General features: G+C 32.9%; 1 protein-coding gene across 1 annotated transcript; it reads right to left on the reverse strand.

Moving 5' to 3' along the window:
- Positions 1-1,465: 1,465 nt before the first annotated feature.
- LOC136070897 (uncharacterized) lies at positions 1,466-2,384 on the reverse strand. The gene is made up of 2 exons (XM_065781475.1): positions 1,739-2,384; positions 1,466-1,638 (listed from the first exon to the last, which is right to left on the reverse strand). Exons 1-2 carry the CDS (start codon positions 2,295-2,297, stop codon positions 1,466-1,468), a joined length of 732 nt encoding a protein of 243 aa, XP_065637547.1. The 5' UTR covers positions 2,298-2,384.
- Between the last annotated feature and the right edge of the window lie 13,015 nt (positions 2,385-15,399).

The following is a 15,399-nucleotide window of genomic DNA, read 5'->3' on the forward strand; positions in this document are numbered from 1 at the left end:
CGGCCCTTTTGTTCTGATTGGCCAGTAACCTTCTGTGCGTTGGGATTCTCTACATCTTCATTCTTACTTTTGCATCTTTCAATCACTAGAAAAAGGAAAGCACTTCGGTTACAAACCTAAAGAAGAGAAAAATAAATCAACAATATTTTCATGCGGGGTTTTTGGGTTCTGTTGTATAAGTTGAAGTTTCAATTATTCCGTTTAATTCATTTATGTAATAAAGCTAGAAAAAAATTTAAAAAAAAATTGTTGAAATTATTTATTTATTTATTATTATTATTATTTTGCACATGATTAATTAGAGACATCAATATGGTATTGTGTCGGACAAAGGCAAATGGAAGGTATTCGTGAGTTTCAATCGTTCAACGACTGCATGCTTGTTAGCAAAACAATGTTGGAGGCAATCCACAACCAAACCGCTCTTCCACCCCGGGTCTTAAAAGCAAAGAGTTACCATCCCCGTAGCACATTCTTGGAATCAAATTATAATAGAGAGGCTCTTATGCATGGCAACGTATTATGTGCTAGAATGCACAGACACAAACACAGGTATGTGTACAATACAGTGACACAAGCAATTTTTGAAATATTATAACATGATATGGCATAGTATGCTAGTGTGTTACAATTCTTAGCCTTGCTGTTTTTGTATTCTAAGTTGTAGGGTATGCCCCACTTCTTATATATTTAGTTTGTGTGTTCAATATTATTGTCTTACTTCTATAATTTTTTTTTAATAAAATCACTGACATGATTCTTAAAAAAGAAAAAAAAAATCAAATAATTGAAAAGGCAACACCATGAATCTTACAAATCTAAAGTTAAATGATACTAGAAAAGCTTATTCCCTAAGCGTTGGTCTGAACATTCTTGTGTTTCCCTAATCTCATATTTTATCACTACTTTTGCAATAACTTTTGATTAAAGTAAATGTTGCCGATTATCTCAAAAACTTGGTGGGATATTTATCATTATCCTAAAAGCTTAAATGAGAAGTAGAGTGGAAAAGAGACATGAATTGTACTTAGGATCTTATTCTCTTATACCATGTTATTATTGAGATATAGTAAATTTAGTCATTTAACCACATAATTTTAACGGTAAAAAAACAAGAGCTATTCCATACCGGATTGAGCCATCTTCAACAGCACTTGATAGAACAACAAGACCCATTCCATACCGGATTGAGCCATCTTCAACAGCACTTGATAGAACGCAATACATGTTTGGTAATTCTCTGGGAATTTGTGAGTAATGTCTTCTACAGAAGACCCCTTAGTGACTAAATCAACCAATTCTTTACGAACAGTTTCGTGCTCCAGCTCTTCAACATATATACCTTTCAAACATCAACAAAGGATAATGATAGGTGATGTTGGACAATGGACAACAACGAAAGAAAGTTCGTGTAATGTAGGTACAACTTCGATCTCCAAAATTGAAGAGAGTTGGTGATTTGAATCTAGACAACTGAGTAATACTTACAATAATATATGATGCTCTTCCACCATCCAAGGTGAGAACCACTTTTGAAGACTGAAGGCTTACTTGCTAGGAGATGCAAAGGGGTGATTCCTAGCTCGTTCACAGCATAAGCAAGACTAGGTTCCACTTGAAGTATCTCAAACGCCAAATCTGTTAGCCATAATAATTAAAACCAGTCAGTAATGCACAAGAATATACTCAGAATATATGGTTAACAGGAGTATGAAAAGAAGTTAAGCAAAATGCTTACCGAAATACTCCCACCTAATGGCACAGTGAAGGGCAGTCTCACCGTCATTTCTTCTGTAGGCAGGATCGATTGATTTAAGGTCTTTGTCGGAGGCTTTCAAGAGTAAAAAGTGCAGGTAAAGGAAGATTTGTCTGTTACCATGAAAAGCGGCTAAGAAGAGAGGGCTCTCACCGGCTTTGTTACGAAATAATTCTTTAACCACCAAATCTTTAACCTCCGAAAAACTGTCATACTTTGCAGCAAGGAGGATGCATATGTTCAATCTCCCCGTTGATGCTGCCACATGCAAAGGAGTATTCCCTTCCTTGTTTTTTAACTGTAGAAGGGGCACCCAAAAGTTGGTAATTAATTGTATAAGTTCTTTAACAATATGTTCTGGCGCAATGGAGACAGCTACGTGCAATGCCGTGTCCCCTGATGTGTTGATCCTGGCCTCAATGGCTGATAATGTGTGTTGCTTATACATCTCAACAACCTTCCCCCAATCACCTGTCATGGTATTCCTGTACAAATTGAGGGCGAGCTCAACGTGATCCCCTTCCGGCCTATCTTCTTCCATTTCTTTGTTCCTACTAGGAACAAATCATGAAAAATATTAGATATAAGAATTAAGAAAAGATCACAGGATTTTGTACCTCGCATTCGCAATAATGGAAATGTGTTGTCAGCTTATGAGCTATATATATAACGACAAGGGAGAGGAGAGAGTGAGTGAGAGAACTTGCCCCTTTTTTTCAACAGGAAAAGACAAATAACACACCAAAATTAATAGGAATATAAAGCACGGAAACTGTTATTGCACACGCCGAAGAGCACCCAACCACTTACAAGGCAAAATCGCATTTTGAAAACACAATTTTAGTTATAATTGTTAAATTATACAATCATGTTTTCAAAATATGATTTCACCTCTGGTGTGTATTGTGTAAACTGTGTGTAACTAACATTGTTTTTTTAAAAAAATGCCAAGAACAAAACAACAAATTAAAATAGAGAAAAAAAAAAGTATAAAAGTGAAAAGCTTTGCAGTGTCATGGATATTGTCGCACCTGCACTGAGATTGAAAGATTGTCACATCTGTATACAAATTGATATGTGATGAGTAAGTCTGGTGCCACAATTATTTTTACAATTTTGTCATAATTTGTCCACGGACGTAGGTAACTTGTGAATTGTGGAATTATGGATCCAAATAAATCTACTCTCTTTTTTAACTACTTACAACTCGCCATGGAAACAGGTTGAGATCAAAGTTGTGGAAATTATTGTAGTAGTAGGAATTAGGATAATCATGCAAAATGTTTTGCTTATATGGCCAAGGCCAACTTGCAAATAATAGGTTGGACCCTTGACTTGAAGATTTCTTTGCTTAAGCATGCAAAGATCCTTGAAATTTTAAGTTGCTACTAGTATTCCGCATGAGCATCAGTGAGTGGTATTGCCCTTTTTCTTCATAGATTAGTTACTCCTTTTTTTTTTTAATTAAAAATAATTATATCCCTTGGTCTCAAATAAGCTTGAAAATGATACAACAAAATGCTTGAAAGATTCAAAATTAATGTAAAGGGGATAATGCTTAGAATGTGAACCCAACTTTTTTAATTGAGTAACGATGATGTTGAACAAAAATGAAGTCTTGCCACAAGTTGAGCTTGAGATGAAGGCAATATTTCATAAGTTTTTCAAAAGGTTAAAGAGAATTTTGATTTGATTGAATGGATAAACAAAAATAATGTTAACTTGAGAATCGTTAGGAATATGATGGAAGATCTAATCATATTAAAAAATGTGGTGAAGATAGGATTGATAAGTCCAAGGATTTCTATAAGGACCGGATTTGAGTCTTAAGCCCAAAAGTTAAAAAGGTTTAGGTCCAAAGAGCCCAATACAATGAATTTGTAGAAAATGAGTTGAAAAACTAGGCTTTAATAAGTTTGGTAGCAATTATAGTGGATCCAAATGACAATAAAGTAAAAATAGACTGGTTGTATCTAATGAAAATCATCATCAGCACAATCCGAGGAGATCAGTTCTTATATATAATTCTTGAAGTTGATTACAAGTATAGTTCTTATTGCTACAATATTTCTCTCTCAATTCTCCGATCTCTTCTTCTCAGGGCATCCCTTCTATTTTATACTCTCTTCCCCCTTCCATCTCTAACCTCCACGTGTAGATTACATTGTCGATGCTGATCCCTATCACATCAGCACCATCCTGAAATCTTTGGAAAGTAGTTATAAGGATGAAAACTACTGTTCAGGTATCACTTCCTCATTAATGTGGCCAGAAAGTTTGCTACAGAGCATTTAATGCGGTGGTAACAACTTTCCCTTAGATATTTCATAGCCTTCCTCTGTCCTATTCCTTCCTGATACTTATGCTCATCAGTAGAGTTGTCTAGAACGTTGCTTTTGATGTCAAACCGCACCTTCTGACCTCGGCTTTGCTCAGCCGAGGAAGCATTCCTCCTCGGATCACTTTTTTGGACTTTCATGACCATACCTCACCCCTTCATTCATTAACACAAACTCCTCTGACAGTGTTTTCCCGTCCTTGGAATACTTAATGTCCTCGGATTAGGCCCTCGGCCCAATATATACATAAATATGTACTACTGGGTCTACTACCTCTACAATTTCATTTACATATCAAAGTTCATTAATTTTTTGGATGTAAACTATAAACAAAAAAAAAAAAAAAAAAAAAGAGTTAGTTATTAGTTATTGATTCAAATCAAATAAAACGCAAAGATAAGAATTTGGATTGTGCCGAATTATTGAGATTTTCTTTATCTATATATATATATATATATATGAGGATCAATTTTTATTGTCTACTTAATTATTTTACTATATTATTTTTGTATTTTAAAATTTAGGTTTTTATGTCCTTATTTTAATTGTTTTTTAGGGTTTTCTGAACTAAATTAAAGTTTTTCTAGAGTAGTATACTAGTTAGGATCAATCTAAGACTACTGTTACATTGTAATTAGGTTTTATAAAGCCTATATATTGACACCCTAATTAAATTGTAAACGAAAACAAAAATCCAATATATATTGACATTTTTCTATTTTCCTGATTCATTATAGATTAAATGTTTATGTCAAGCTAGAGCAAGATCTTTTTTTTTTTTTTTTTTTTTCGTTTACAATTTAATTAGGGTGTCAATATATAGGCTTTATAAAACCTAATTACAATGTAACAGTAGTCTTAGATTGATCCTAACTAGTATACTACTCTAGAAAAACTTTAATTTAGTTCAGAAAACCCTAAAAAACAATTAAAATAAGGACATAAAAACCTAAATTTTAAAATACAAAAATTATATAGTAAAATAATTAAGTAGACAATAAAAATTGATCCTCATATATAAGATCTAACCCTCTTATATCTTCTGTTTCACATTAAACAGCACAATGAATCTTTGTCACAGCTCTTTAGCAATAGAATTTAACCTTGTCTTTTTTAAAGAAGAAGAGTAGGGTAGGGGAATGCAGACTTTTTCGAGAAGGACATATGCTTTAAGACCAGTGAAAATAAATTTGATCTAGAGATAGGATCTGTGTGGAATTTATAAAAAAAAAATGGCAATATGTACTGGTTCTATACTCTTAAGCCTATTTCCATTTATGAACACGGTAAAAAGCGCAGAGAGAGAGAGAGAGAGAGAGAGAGAGAGAGAGAGAGAGAGAGAGAGAGAGAGAGAGAGAGAAAAAAAAAAAAAAGTAAAGGACTAAAGAAAAAAAGAAAAGAGGAAAGACTACTTATGCTCAAAACTGGTAGTGGTAAGAATATAGAATTTTCCTAAAAAAGATGTCTTGTAGCTCATAGTCGGACTTTTCACTTTCCAGCCTAACATACAATTGTGTTGACTAAGAAGGAAAAAAAAAACTTGTTAATATGCTTTGCAATTAATCTAGATTCACATTAAAAAATAGAAGAAAAAAAATCAGTGTCCACTGCAACGGGCATATAATGAGTAAGGATATATAGATTTATTGAAAATCTAAACCAGCCATTAGAAAAAATTGTAAAGCATTTAATCAAAACCATCATGCAACTATCTGGTTAAGATGAAATAGAAGATTAAGTTTCCTCCAAGATGGTTCTCATATCAGAACCCTAATTAAGTAACATGTAATCCACTTTGCTTCTGATAATGAATCTGTCTCAAATATTTACATCTAATGTTTAGATACGTGCTTTTCAAGTTATCTACGAACAAAATTCCTCCTCCTTAATTACTATTTTAAGTTACATGTATTACAAGTTTCACGTGAATTAGGAAAATAAATTTTCTGCATGCCCGTGTTTCATGATTCACATTGAACTTTTCTTTATCTTAACTGGGGAAGAGAGGGAGATTTCTTTAAAAGAGAGAAAGACGAAAGTAATGTGCTATATATATATATATATATATTACCGACATGAGCAAAGTAGAAGCATCTTTCCCTTTACCATAAGCTCACAGCTTTCTTTTTCTTTAAATCTTTTCCCCCTTATTCTGAAAACTTCACTTTTGTAGAAGTTAAACTGTTGTAAGATAAACGAAATAGCAAGATAAGAAAAAGAAAAACTGTTGTAAGATAAAGGAAATAGCAATATAAGACCAAAAAAAAAAAAATTTGAAAAATGAAATTACATATAAGCTCCTTCAAGTGGCCATCTAATATCATCGATTGATACAAAATATAAGTAAAAAAAAACACACATTTTTATCTGAACTAACACATACATAAAGATACTTTAGTCGGTTTAGGGAATTACTCACTAGGATATTTTATGTCTCATCAAATATCTTATGATTGCCTCATTATAATCTTGCAAAAGAAAAAATGTATATGGTACAAAACCTTAGAGAAAGAAAAATAATGCAATCATTATATATCCTTCGGAGAATTTACTTCATCATGTGAATACTAGCAAGATTTGGACTGATATGGTGTGTGGCACCAGTGTTGGGGACTAATTAGAAATCTGATAAGGAGTATCTATGAAGCAAGGTGAGTTGATTAATGCGTCGCTAGGTAAGAGTAGCAATGATAATAGGTAGACAAGTGTATGATTGAAGTCATTACAGGATTGAAAAGTTGAAAACGAAAGCCATTGTCGTTAGGGTACGATTGTCCCCATGTGACCACTGGCCAAGCCTACTCGTTCACCCAATTAATTACATTTCCTGGTGGTTTGAACTAAATCAATTTATGGGCCAAATCCATGGGCTTTGTGCTATTGATGGGTTCCTTGGGCTGAGTTTTAGTTTTTCGGCCTATTCATTTGTTGTTTAAAAATTTGTCACTAACAATTTTATCTACTTCTCAAAGGATCATTCTGGATGGTTGGTGATGGAACTGGGCTTGACATTAATTATAGAAACAACCTGGATACCCTCTTTAGTCTTTAGAAGGCCCTTAACAACATTTTTTGTTCCAATGATGTTAACAAGTGTCGGACCTTATACAAAGCAACCCAGCCCAATGGTCAATGAGATAGAGAAAAAAAATCTTAATCAGAAAGGTGGTTTGACAAGGAGACAGCCCAAAGACAAGCTCCTTGTCAAACCACCTTTCTGATTAAGATTTTTTTGACGAGCTCAACTGGGTAAACGGTAATTCAGGCCCCTACTCATCAAGGCCAGACTATTGGCTGGGCCGAAAAGAGCGATTCAATGAAACAGGCCCACTTGACAAAGTGCAATTGGAAAGCTCTACGGAAACTAAAAATTCATGAAGGATTGAAGCTTCTGATGTGAAAGATAGCATGGAGATTGGAGAATCCTCCCCACCAGGCCAGTTTTAAGTGAAAAGTTCACAATAGGATCGATGCACAACTCGTCCTCTAGGCAATGAAGAAATAGAAACCTTAGAGTACCTATTTATAGAGTGCCCCATCACTAGAATCACATGGTCTCTCTCCATGGCCAATTTGATTCTATGAACTTCGAATTCAAACTATTGTGGATTGGATCCAAGTAATACTACCCTTCAAAGGCTCTCAATATACCACAAAATGAGGAAAAAAACTTCATATTGTTTGGTGCGTCTTGCATGTGATGAAATTTGGATTAACAGGAACAATTAATGTGATCAAATCAGAGGAATTAAATGCCTGACCCCATAAAAATTATGGAGCAAATTATATGTGTTTATAGGAACCACCAAGAAACATAGGAATACAAAGCCCAAGAAAGTAAAAATATTTGCATCTGAACTCCCCTTCCTCCCTAGTATGTACAATAGAATTTTTATGCAAGCAACAATTGGAAACTACAAGGCCAGCCTAGTTTTGATGGGTAGAGACCACAAGGCAGAGGTAGAGTTTATCTGGATTGAATTAATAGAATGCACCGATCTATTGATAGCAGAAACAAGGAAAGCAAAACAGAAATGACTCAAGACCTTATTATTAGAAGGTGATGCACTGACAGTTATCCAAGCAATCCAAGACTCCTCGTTAAATCCTCACCCGTCAATTGAACATGTGGGTCCCCTAACCCCCAAAAAAAAAAAAGAATTAAGGCTAATAATTATTTAAATATGTATTTATTCAAAGACAACAAGGAAAGCGCAGGTATAGCTGACCTATGCCAGCATTATAGCGGCATTTTTGAAGCACTGGTAAAGCCTTTTTTTTTCGTCAAATTACACTGCAAACTGTACTCAAAACCTATAATAACTTTTAAGGAAAATGGTAAATTATATTACACACATGACACAACACACTCTTTTAAGCAATTTGAAACACACAAGTGTTTTAATTATCTTTGTTAATAAACATATATTATCAATACCTATTATGGTTTAAAACATATAGAAGAAAACAAAGTAAAGGAAAAAAAGAAAAGAAAAGAAAATAGCAAGAGTTTTAATTGAAGAGAGAGAGAAAAATACACTATTGTTATAAATTGGAAAACAAATGATAATAGGATCTCAAATTTCTTTTTTGTAATAAACAATAAAGTGTAATATCGTAGATAATTAAATATTGAATTTCAAATTAAGTGTAATATTGTAGCTAAACTCAAAAGTTTCAAATATAAAAATGTTCGTTGTATAGTTTTAATTATTACAATTTAAATATTTATGAGTCCATATTAAACAAAATAACAGAAGATTATGTAAGCAACATTTGGTATTTATGTAACTACTAAAAATCATCACATTTGTAAGTTGACATTATAATTTGAAATGTTGCAAAAGACACTTTATATTGACATGCACGTGAGTGATTGCAAATGTCGTATATGAATTTTTCCCTCCTTTTAAATCAAATCCTGGCACATTACTTAGTTTTTTTTGATGACCCGGCACATTACTTAATTAATTAGGAGTTGTGATAATATACAATTTTATAATTTTAAGGTTACATTGCATATAGAAGCATTTTTTTTAATGCTAATAATAATAACTACATTAAGAGAGTTAGAAAAAAATATTTTCAATAAACAAGTTATTATATTTTAATAACTTCTTATATTAAGGTAATGGGCAATAGCATCTTTTTTGCTTAGGGGAAGGAGGGTTTCGGCTCCACCAGGAACATAGGTACTTATTCTCGGATCTCTGTAATTAATAAGAGTTCGTGATTTGTAATTTGACAATTGAGTAATAATAATTACTTTTTTATTTTTAGGAAAGAGTAATAATAATTACAAAAATAAATACTAATTTTTAAAAATTATTATAACTATATAATTATAAAATAAAAATTCCTCCAACTACATGCTCGAGTTGGAAGCAGCTGGTGTTTTGTTTCTTCCATATGGGTTGTGCCTTATGTCAATGGTCTGCTCCCTATGACTCGAACTATTGGCGATGTACGCTTAGAGAACAAATTCAGAACTTGTATAGTTCGTTAGACTTTTTCTACCTTTTCAGTCAATAAAGAACTTATATAGTTCAGTGTCTTTATTAATGGGGGTGAGAGAATCAGAAAACACTTAATTATTCAATTATTGAACTCATAACAAAACATTTTCAAATGGTTAAAGTCTCAGTAAAAACACACTCGTAGACATAATTACATGACAGATAAAGTTTAATTACAAAATTGATAGGCTACAACATTATTTAATAAAATAAATATTACTACCTATTTTGAAAATCTAACGGTCGAATTACGCTCTTAATACGCATATCGAATTTTATGTCAATCGAATATTATTTAAAATATGATCTATAAGCTTATATTTTATACATAATTTTAAACTACAAAAACTTGCAATTTATACAATTTATTGATAACATATCTATTGATCTTTAATTTTTTAGCAAATTTGCAAGCATGGACAATATAAGAAAAAGATGTAATTCAATGGTGGATTTATTAATTACCTTAAATAAAAAATATTTAGAAATGTTGTAGTCTTAGATTACAACCAATTTTGTAGTTAAACTTTGTCCCATAGAATACACCCAAAACAAACAGTTGAATTCAACGTTGAATCAAACCTTGAAACTCAACCAATAGAAAAAGTAAAAACATTCAAACAAGCTCAAATTAAGTTGTAGAATGTAAAATAGAAACACCCTACAGAGAGATCAATCCACATTGTAGCTTGGTCAAGGCACCTTCTTGTAAATTGCCCTTAAAAGATCAAAGTAAAGCAAAAACTGTGCTATGGCGAAAAGGATTACCTTCAGGCATGTAATTGCATATACTGGAAGTGCATTGTTCTTAAGTTTATCCTTAAGCACAAAGAAATGTCCTCCACAGAAAGAGATTAACATCGACACAAGGGATACGAAGAGCGAAGTTAAACCAAACAGAAGTTTCTTGGGCAAGTCACTACAAAAATTGTTTTGTTGGTATCGGGAAGTGAGAATGGAAAGGAACAAGAACAAGGAAGTTACTAAGAAGCCTAGGGCAACAAGTGAGGATGCAGCAAAGATGTCAAATGCTTGATGGCTTTCGAGGATTGGTGTGCCACTGCCCTTGACACCGCCTGGGACAGTGATTGATGCTATAAAGGCAATGGTGGCAACGAATGCAGCCACAAGTGAAAAGGACTTAGAGGTTTTGCTTAACCACTCACCTCCCTGATGACGAGGTCTTCATGGGTTGTTGGCGAAGAATTTTGCTATGGTCTCCACCCTCCTTGTTGAGTTGTGTCATGGGAAATGGATCTATCTTTAAAGTTTTATTGGGGTTGAAGCTTCATTATTTTTTTTCTCATAGGAAATACTTGACCATTTAACCGTCTCTCTTGTTAAATATATTATTAGCAACGTGATATGTTATACCATGTTGTGTATGCTAGAGTGAATGCAGAAGGTGAAGCATAGAATAGGAACACCGAGAACACGAGAGTTACATGGTTCAGCCTTATCAACCTACATTCACGGAGGAATCCCTTAAGGGTTACATCTTTATTGTATAAGAGTATAGTACAATAACCTGTGTTACAATGAACCCTAATATGAGTATATATAGGTGACTAAATTTTAGACTACTAGTACAAGTAGGATTGGGTTTGGGCCTTTTACATTGAGCTAATATATGTCTAATATATATCTCTAACATCTCTTAACCTTTTCATTAGGCCTCATGAAAACAATTTATTAGATTGTCAAATGGCGGGATATGAATTAAAGGTAATTTAGACATAGACTTGCATTACAAAAATTTTGAACTTTAACAAAAATGTTGTGTGTGTGTGTGTGTGTCTATATATATATATATATATTATTTATTTATTTATGGTACACCAATATTGATATGTATCAAAATATTTCACCTCCCTCGCTAGCATATAGGAATTAATATTTCTTATTTGCCTTATAAAAGTTATGATAAGAAAAATACATTTATTTGGACTATTTTAGTCAATCTTTATATTTTTACTAATTTAATATATATATCATATATATATATTTTTTTTTTTAAATAATTATTAAATTAATTATGACGTCATCACGATTTGACCTCGATCCAACTTCAAAAACTTGAATCTCTCATTTTTATGGTTCTTTGAATGGTCCAAGTCTAAAAACCATTATCATCCATTATCATAAAATGACTTTAATTTAACTAAGAACTTTGTATATATCTCCAAAAAAAAAAAAAACCCCTTGATGGGGTCAAAGGATCTTCCATCCATGAGAATGAACTCTAAAGGTACGTTTTGATTGAGGGAGAGGGAGAGAAAGTGGGAGTGAGAGTAGAGTAAAGTAGATTTAGCCCAAAATTAGCCTATTTTCAGCTAACTCTACTCTACTTTCATCCACTCCTCCTCCCTCCTCCTCAATCCAAACAAGCCCTAAGGAAGATAACATCTTGAGGAGCCTCTAATTGAGTAGTTAATATAACATATAGAAACATATACTTAACCTAAAAGACCTAATCCCAATGTGTATAAACTTAATTATGTTATATTAATCACTCATTCATCTCATCATTATTCAATGTGGGACTTCATTTACACGTGTATATCCAACAACCTTCCCCTCACGTGTGAGTCTATACCTCTCTGTAAGCTTTAAGACTTATATATGGGCCATGAACAACAAGTCTTGCTCACTCCCCCTTGCCTTATGGGCCTTTTTTTCGTTAACGTGTCATCTATGGGCCTCTCATATGTCATTCATGGGAACCACATTTCAATTCCACAACTCATCCGTGGGAACCTTGTGCCAGACCGTTATCCAGCACCAATAGCAATACTCCATTGTTGGGCCTTTTTCCAAAATTGTATACATGGGTTTTATGGGCTTTGCGCGATCCATATACTTGTGAGAGTTCCAAGTACACACACCTCATCCCTGCTCTAGCTGCGAAAGGGACCTTGATAACCTTGCCACCTTGCCCTGCACCATTTGTTAGGGAGATAACACATAGGGAAGACACATTGAGTAGTTAATATAATATATAAAGATGCACTTAACCCAAAAGGTCTATGCTTAATGTGTATAAGTTCAAAAATGTTATATTAAATATTCATTATTTACATTATTATTTAATGTGAGATTTCAATTACACGTGTATATCCAAGCTCCAAATGGAAGACATGCCAAGTAAGATAAATTTCGTAGGTACAACAAAATCTCATAACAACATTGTTTTGAGTTAAGGTGCGTTCAAATGTAATTGAGAATTTATTATCATTCATAATGAGAAAAAGCATGAATTTAAATATCTAGTTATATTTGCTAGACTCGTAGAGATATTCATCACTGTACACTAGGGTATCCACGAGTTGGGTTTGTGCTCAACATAAACTCGATTAGATCACTTCAAGTGGGAAAGAACATATGGCGGCGGTTTTGTGCCCGCCGCAATAAACCAAAACCGCCGCTAAAAGCTGTATCTACAACGGCGCTTTTTGTTACCACCGCAATAGATCTATAGTGGCACCGCAACAATGGCGGGGAAGAACCGCCGCAATAGCACCCGCCGCTAAAGGTCAAATGTACCTTTAGCGGTGGTTTTTGAGGCTTTAGCAGCGCTTTTTGGCCCGCCACAATAGGTCTTTTTTTTGTAGTGAACCTCGAAGGAACCACGGTTTTAATGGCTCGGTTGGATTCAAGTTTTCTTGCAACAATCTGTCACTCAACCCAAAGCCATCAGATTTCAAATGATGAGAGCACCGTCAACCGCTGCATTGATCAGATTGGTCAAATCTTGGTTTTGGCCTAGTCAGATCTATCATTTTAACGGGTATCCGTTAGGTGTGGACAATCGTACCACACAACACTTGTTAATTTATCAATTCCATAAAACATAATTTGGAAATAAGACCAGAAAAATATCTATTGATATAAGAAAAAAGAAAGTAATCTTTGAAAAATATAAAATTACATTAAAAAAAATTTATCCCATATTTTTTCCTACATCATTCATGGTTCAAGCCTCAAAGGATTCCTTATCATACATTGAGCATAAGTAATTTAATCTTTTATGGTGCAACATTTTTAAGAGAACTAATTTTGAAACATAACGTGGAACACGCAACTATTTAAGATCCAAGTTTGATGAACACAATCATGGAGGACAATTTTATATTTCACTCTAAGCAAATGTCTGTAAAGAAAATAACAAAAGAACTTTATGTCCCCGATACTTAATTTGCTAGAAGAGAAAGAAGAATAAAGAGGTAAAACAAACGTGGAACACGCAACAACTTATATTCCTAGTACTTTGATAACAAAAGAACAAAAGAACTTTATGTTCCCAATACTTTGATAGAACAGCAAGAAGCCAAGAAGAATAAAGAGGTAAAACAAATGCTAAAGCTTCCTTCTAATATAAAAGCGAAGTTCTTGTATTGGAAAATCAAAATACAAAAAAAACAAAAGAACTTCGCTGACTATAAGAAAATATAACTATAATGAGTTTAGGTTAAGGCTTTCATGCCCATTTGGGATGCAATTATAAACTAATTTATTGTTTTTTTTTTTTTTACTATTTGTAAGCTTTACATGAGCCACCTATTTATTTTATTTAACTTTTTCTTATTTTCTTGCTATTTATGCTCACGATCCGACACCACATATTTACAATCATCTATCATTTCTCGAAGAAATTGCCCCTCATCTTGAGTTTGTGAAAAGAAAATTTTAATGTAAAACAAGACAAAGACTTATGATAAAATAATTCATATGTAATATAGGATATGCATGTTATATAAAATTGAGTAATGCTACAGACACAAACTATTTACAACATTTTTGCAAACTGCTGATGTGACAAACTTTTACTATTTCTAATATGGACCCATCACTAACATCACATTTTTACTTACAATAACTATTTAGAAAATGTTAAAGCCACATCAGCAGTTTGTAAAAATGTTATAAAATAATTTGTGTTCATAGCATTACTCTATAAAATTTAGGCTTGGATGCCAAGTTGTAAGCTTCGTAAAACTTAATACGGAAATTTATTTAATATTTTAGAGTACAATAATATGCCCATTTGATACCAAGTAATATATTTGCAAATATATTCTAATCAAGAAAATTATTAGATACTTTTGAAGCATAAATATATGGTACTTCATTTTCTTACATGAACGGTGAATCTAATCATGATATTAATTAGTTACTAATATGTGAAATGGCCGAGGAAATAATACACTATTGTATTCTCAATCAAGAAAATTAAATACTTACTCTTTTAATTCATTCTATGTTAATTATAAAATAAAAGTTAACAGATTTGACTATAAAAATCCAAAATAAGAGGAAATTCTTAATATTTATTGAAAAACCACATAAAATATATGACATTCATAAATCATAAAATTAAAATTGATCTCATACTTAGTAATTCTACGGTGCAAAACCTTTCGATAATTTCGAAACATATCATGAAACACACATGTTCCACGAAACAAATCGTGAAACACACATTCAATAGCTTAAGATCCAAGTGACCAAAGTTTGTGATGGGACAGATCGATCATGAAACATACATTCGATAGCTCAAGATCCAAGTAACCAAAGTTTCGAAACAGATCTTAAAACACACATATAATAGCTTTTAAGATCCAGGTAACAAAAGTTAGTGGTGAAACTGTAAAACAATTGCACATTCAATGTGGACTCTCACTCTCTACCTCTCTCTATCTCTCTGTTTCTCCCAAGAAAGAAAAGTAAATAGAAGATTGCTTTTTATTGAAATGAGCATCTCAAATGAATTTACAGAGTAGCTTTGCTT

This window comes from Quercus suber, unplaced genomic scaffold, assembly GCF_002906115.3.
Source record: "Quercus suber isolate HL8 unplaced genomic scaffold, Cork oak 2.0 scaffold_268, whole genome shotgun sequence".
Lineage (NCBI taxonomy): Eukaryota > Viridiplantae > Streptophyta > Magnoliopsida > Fagales > Fagaceae > Quercus > Quercus suber.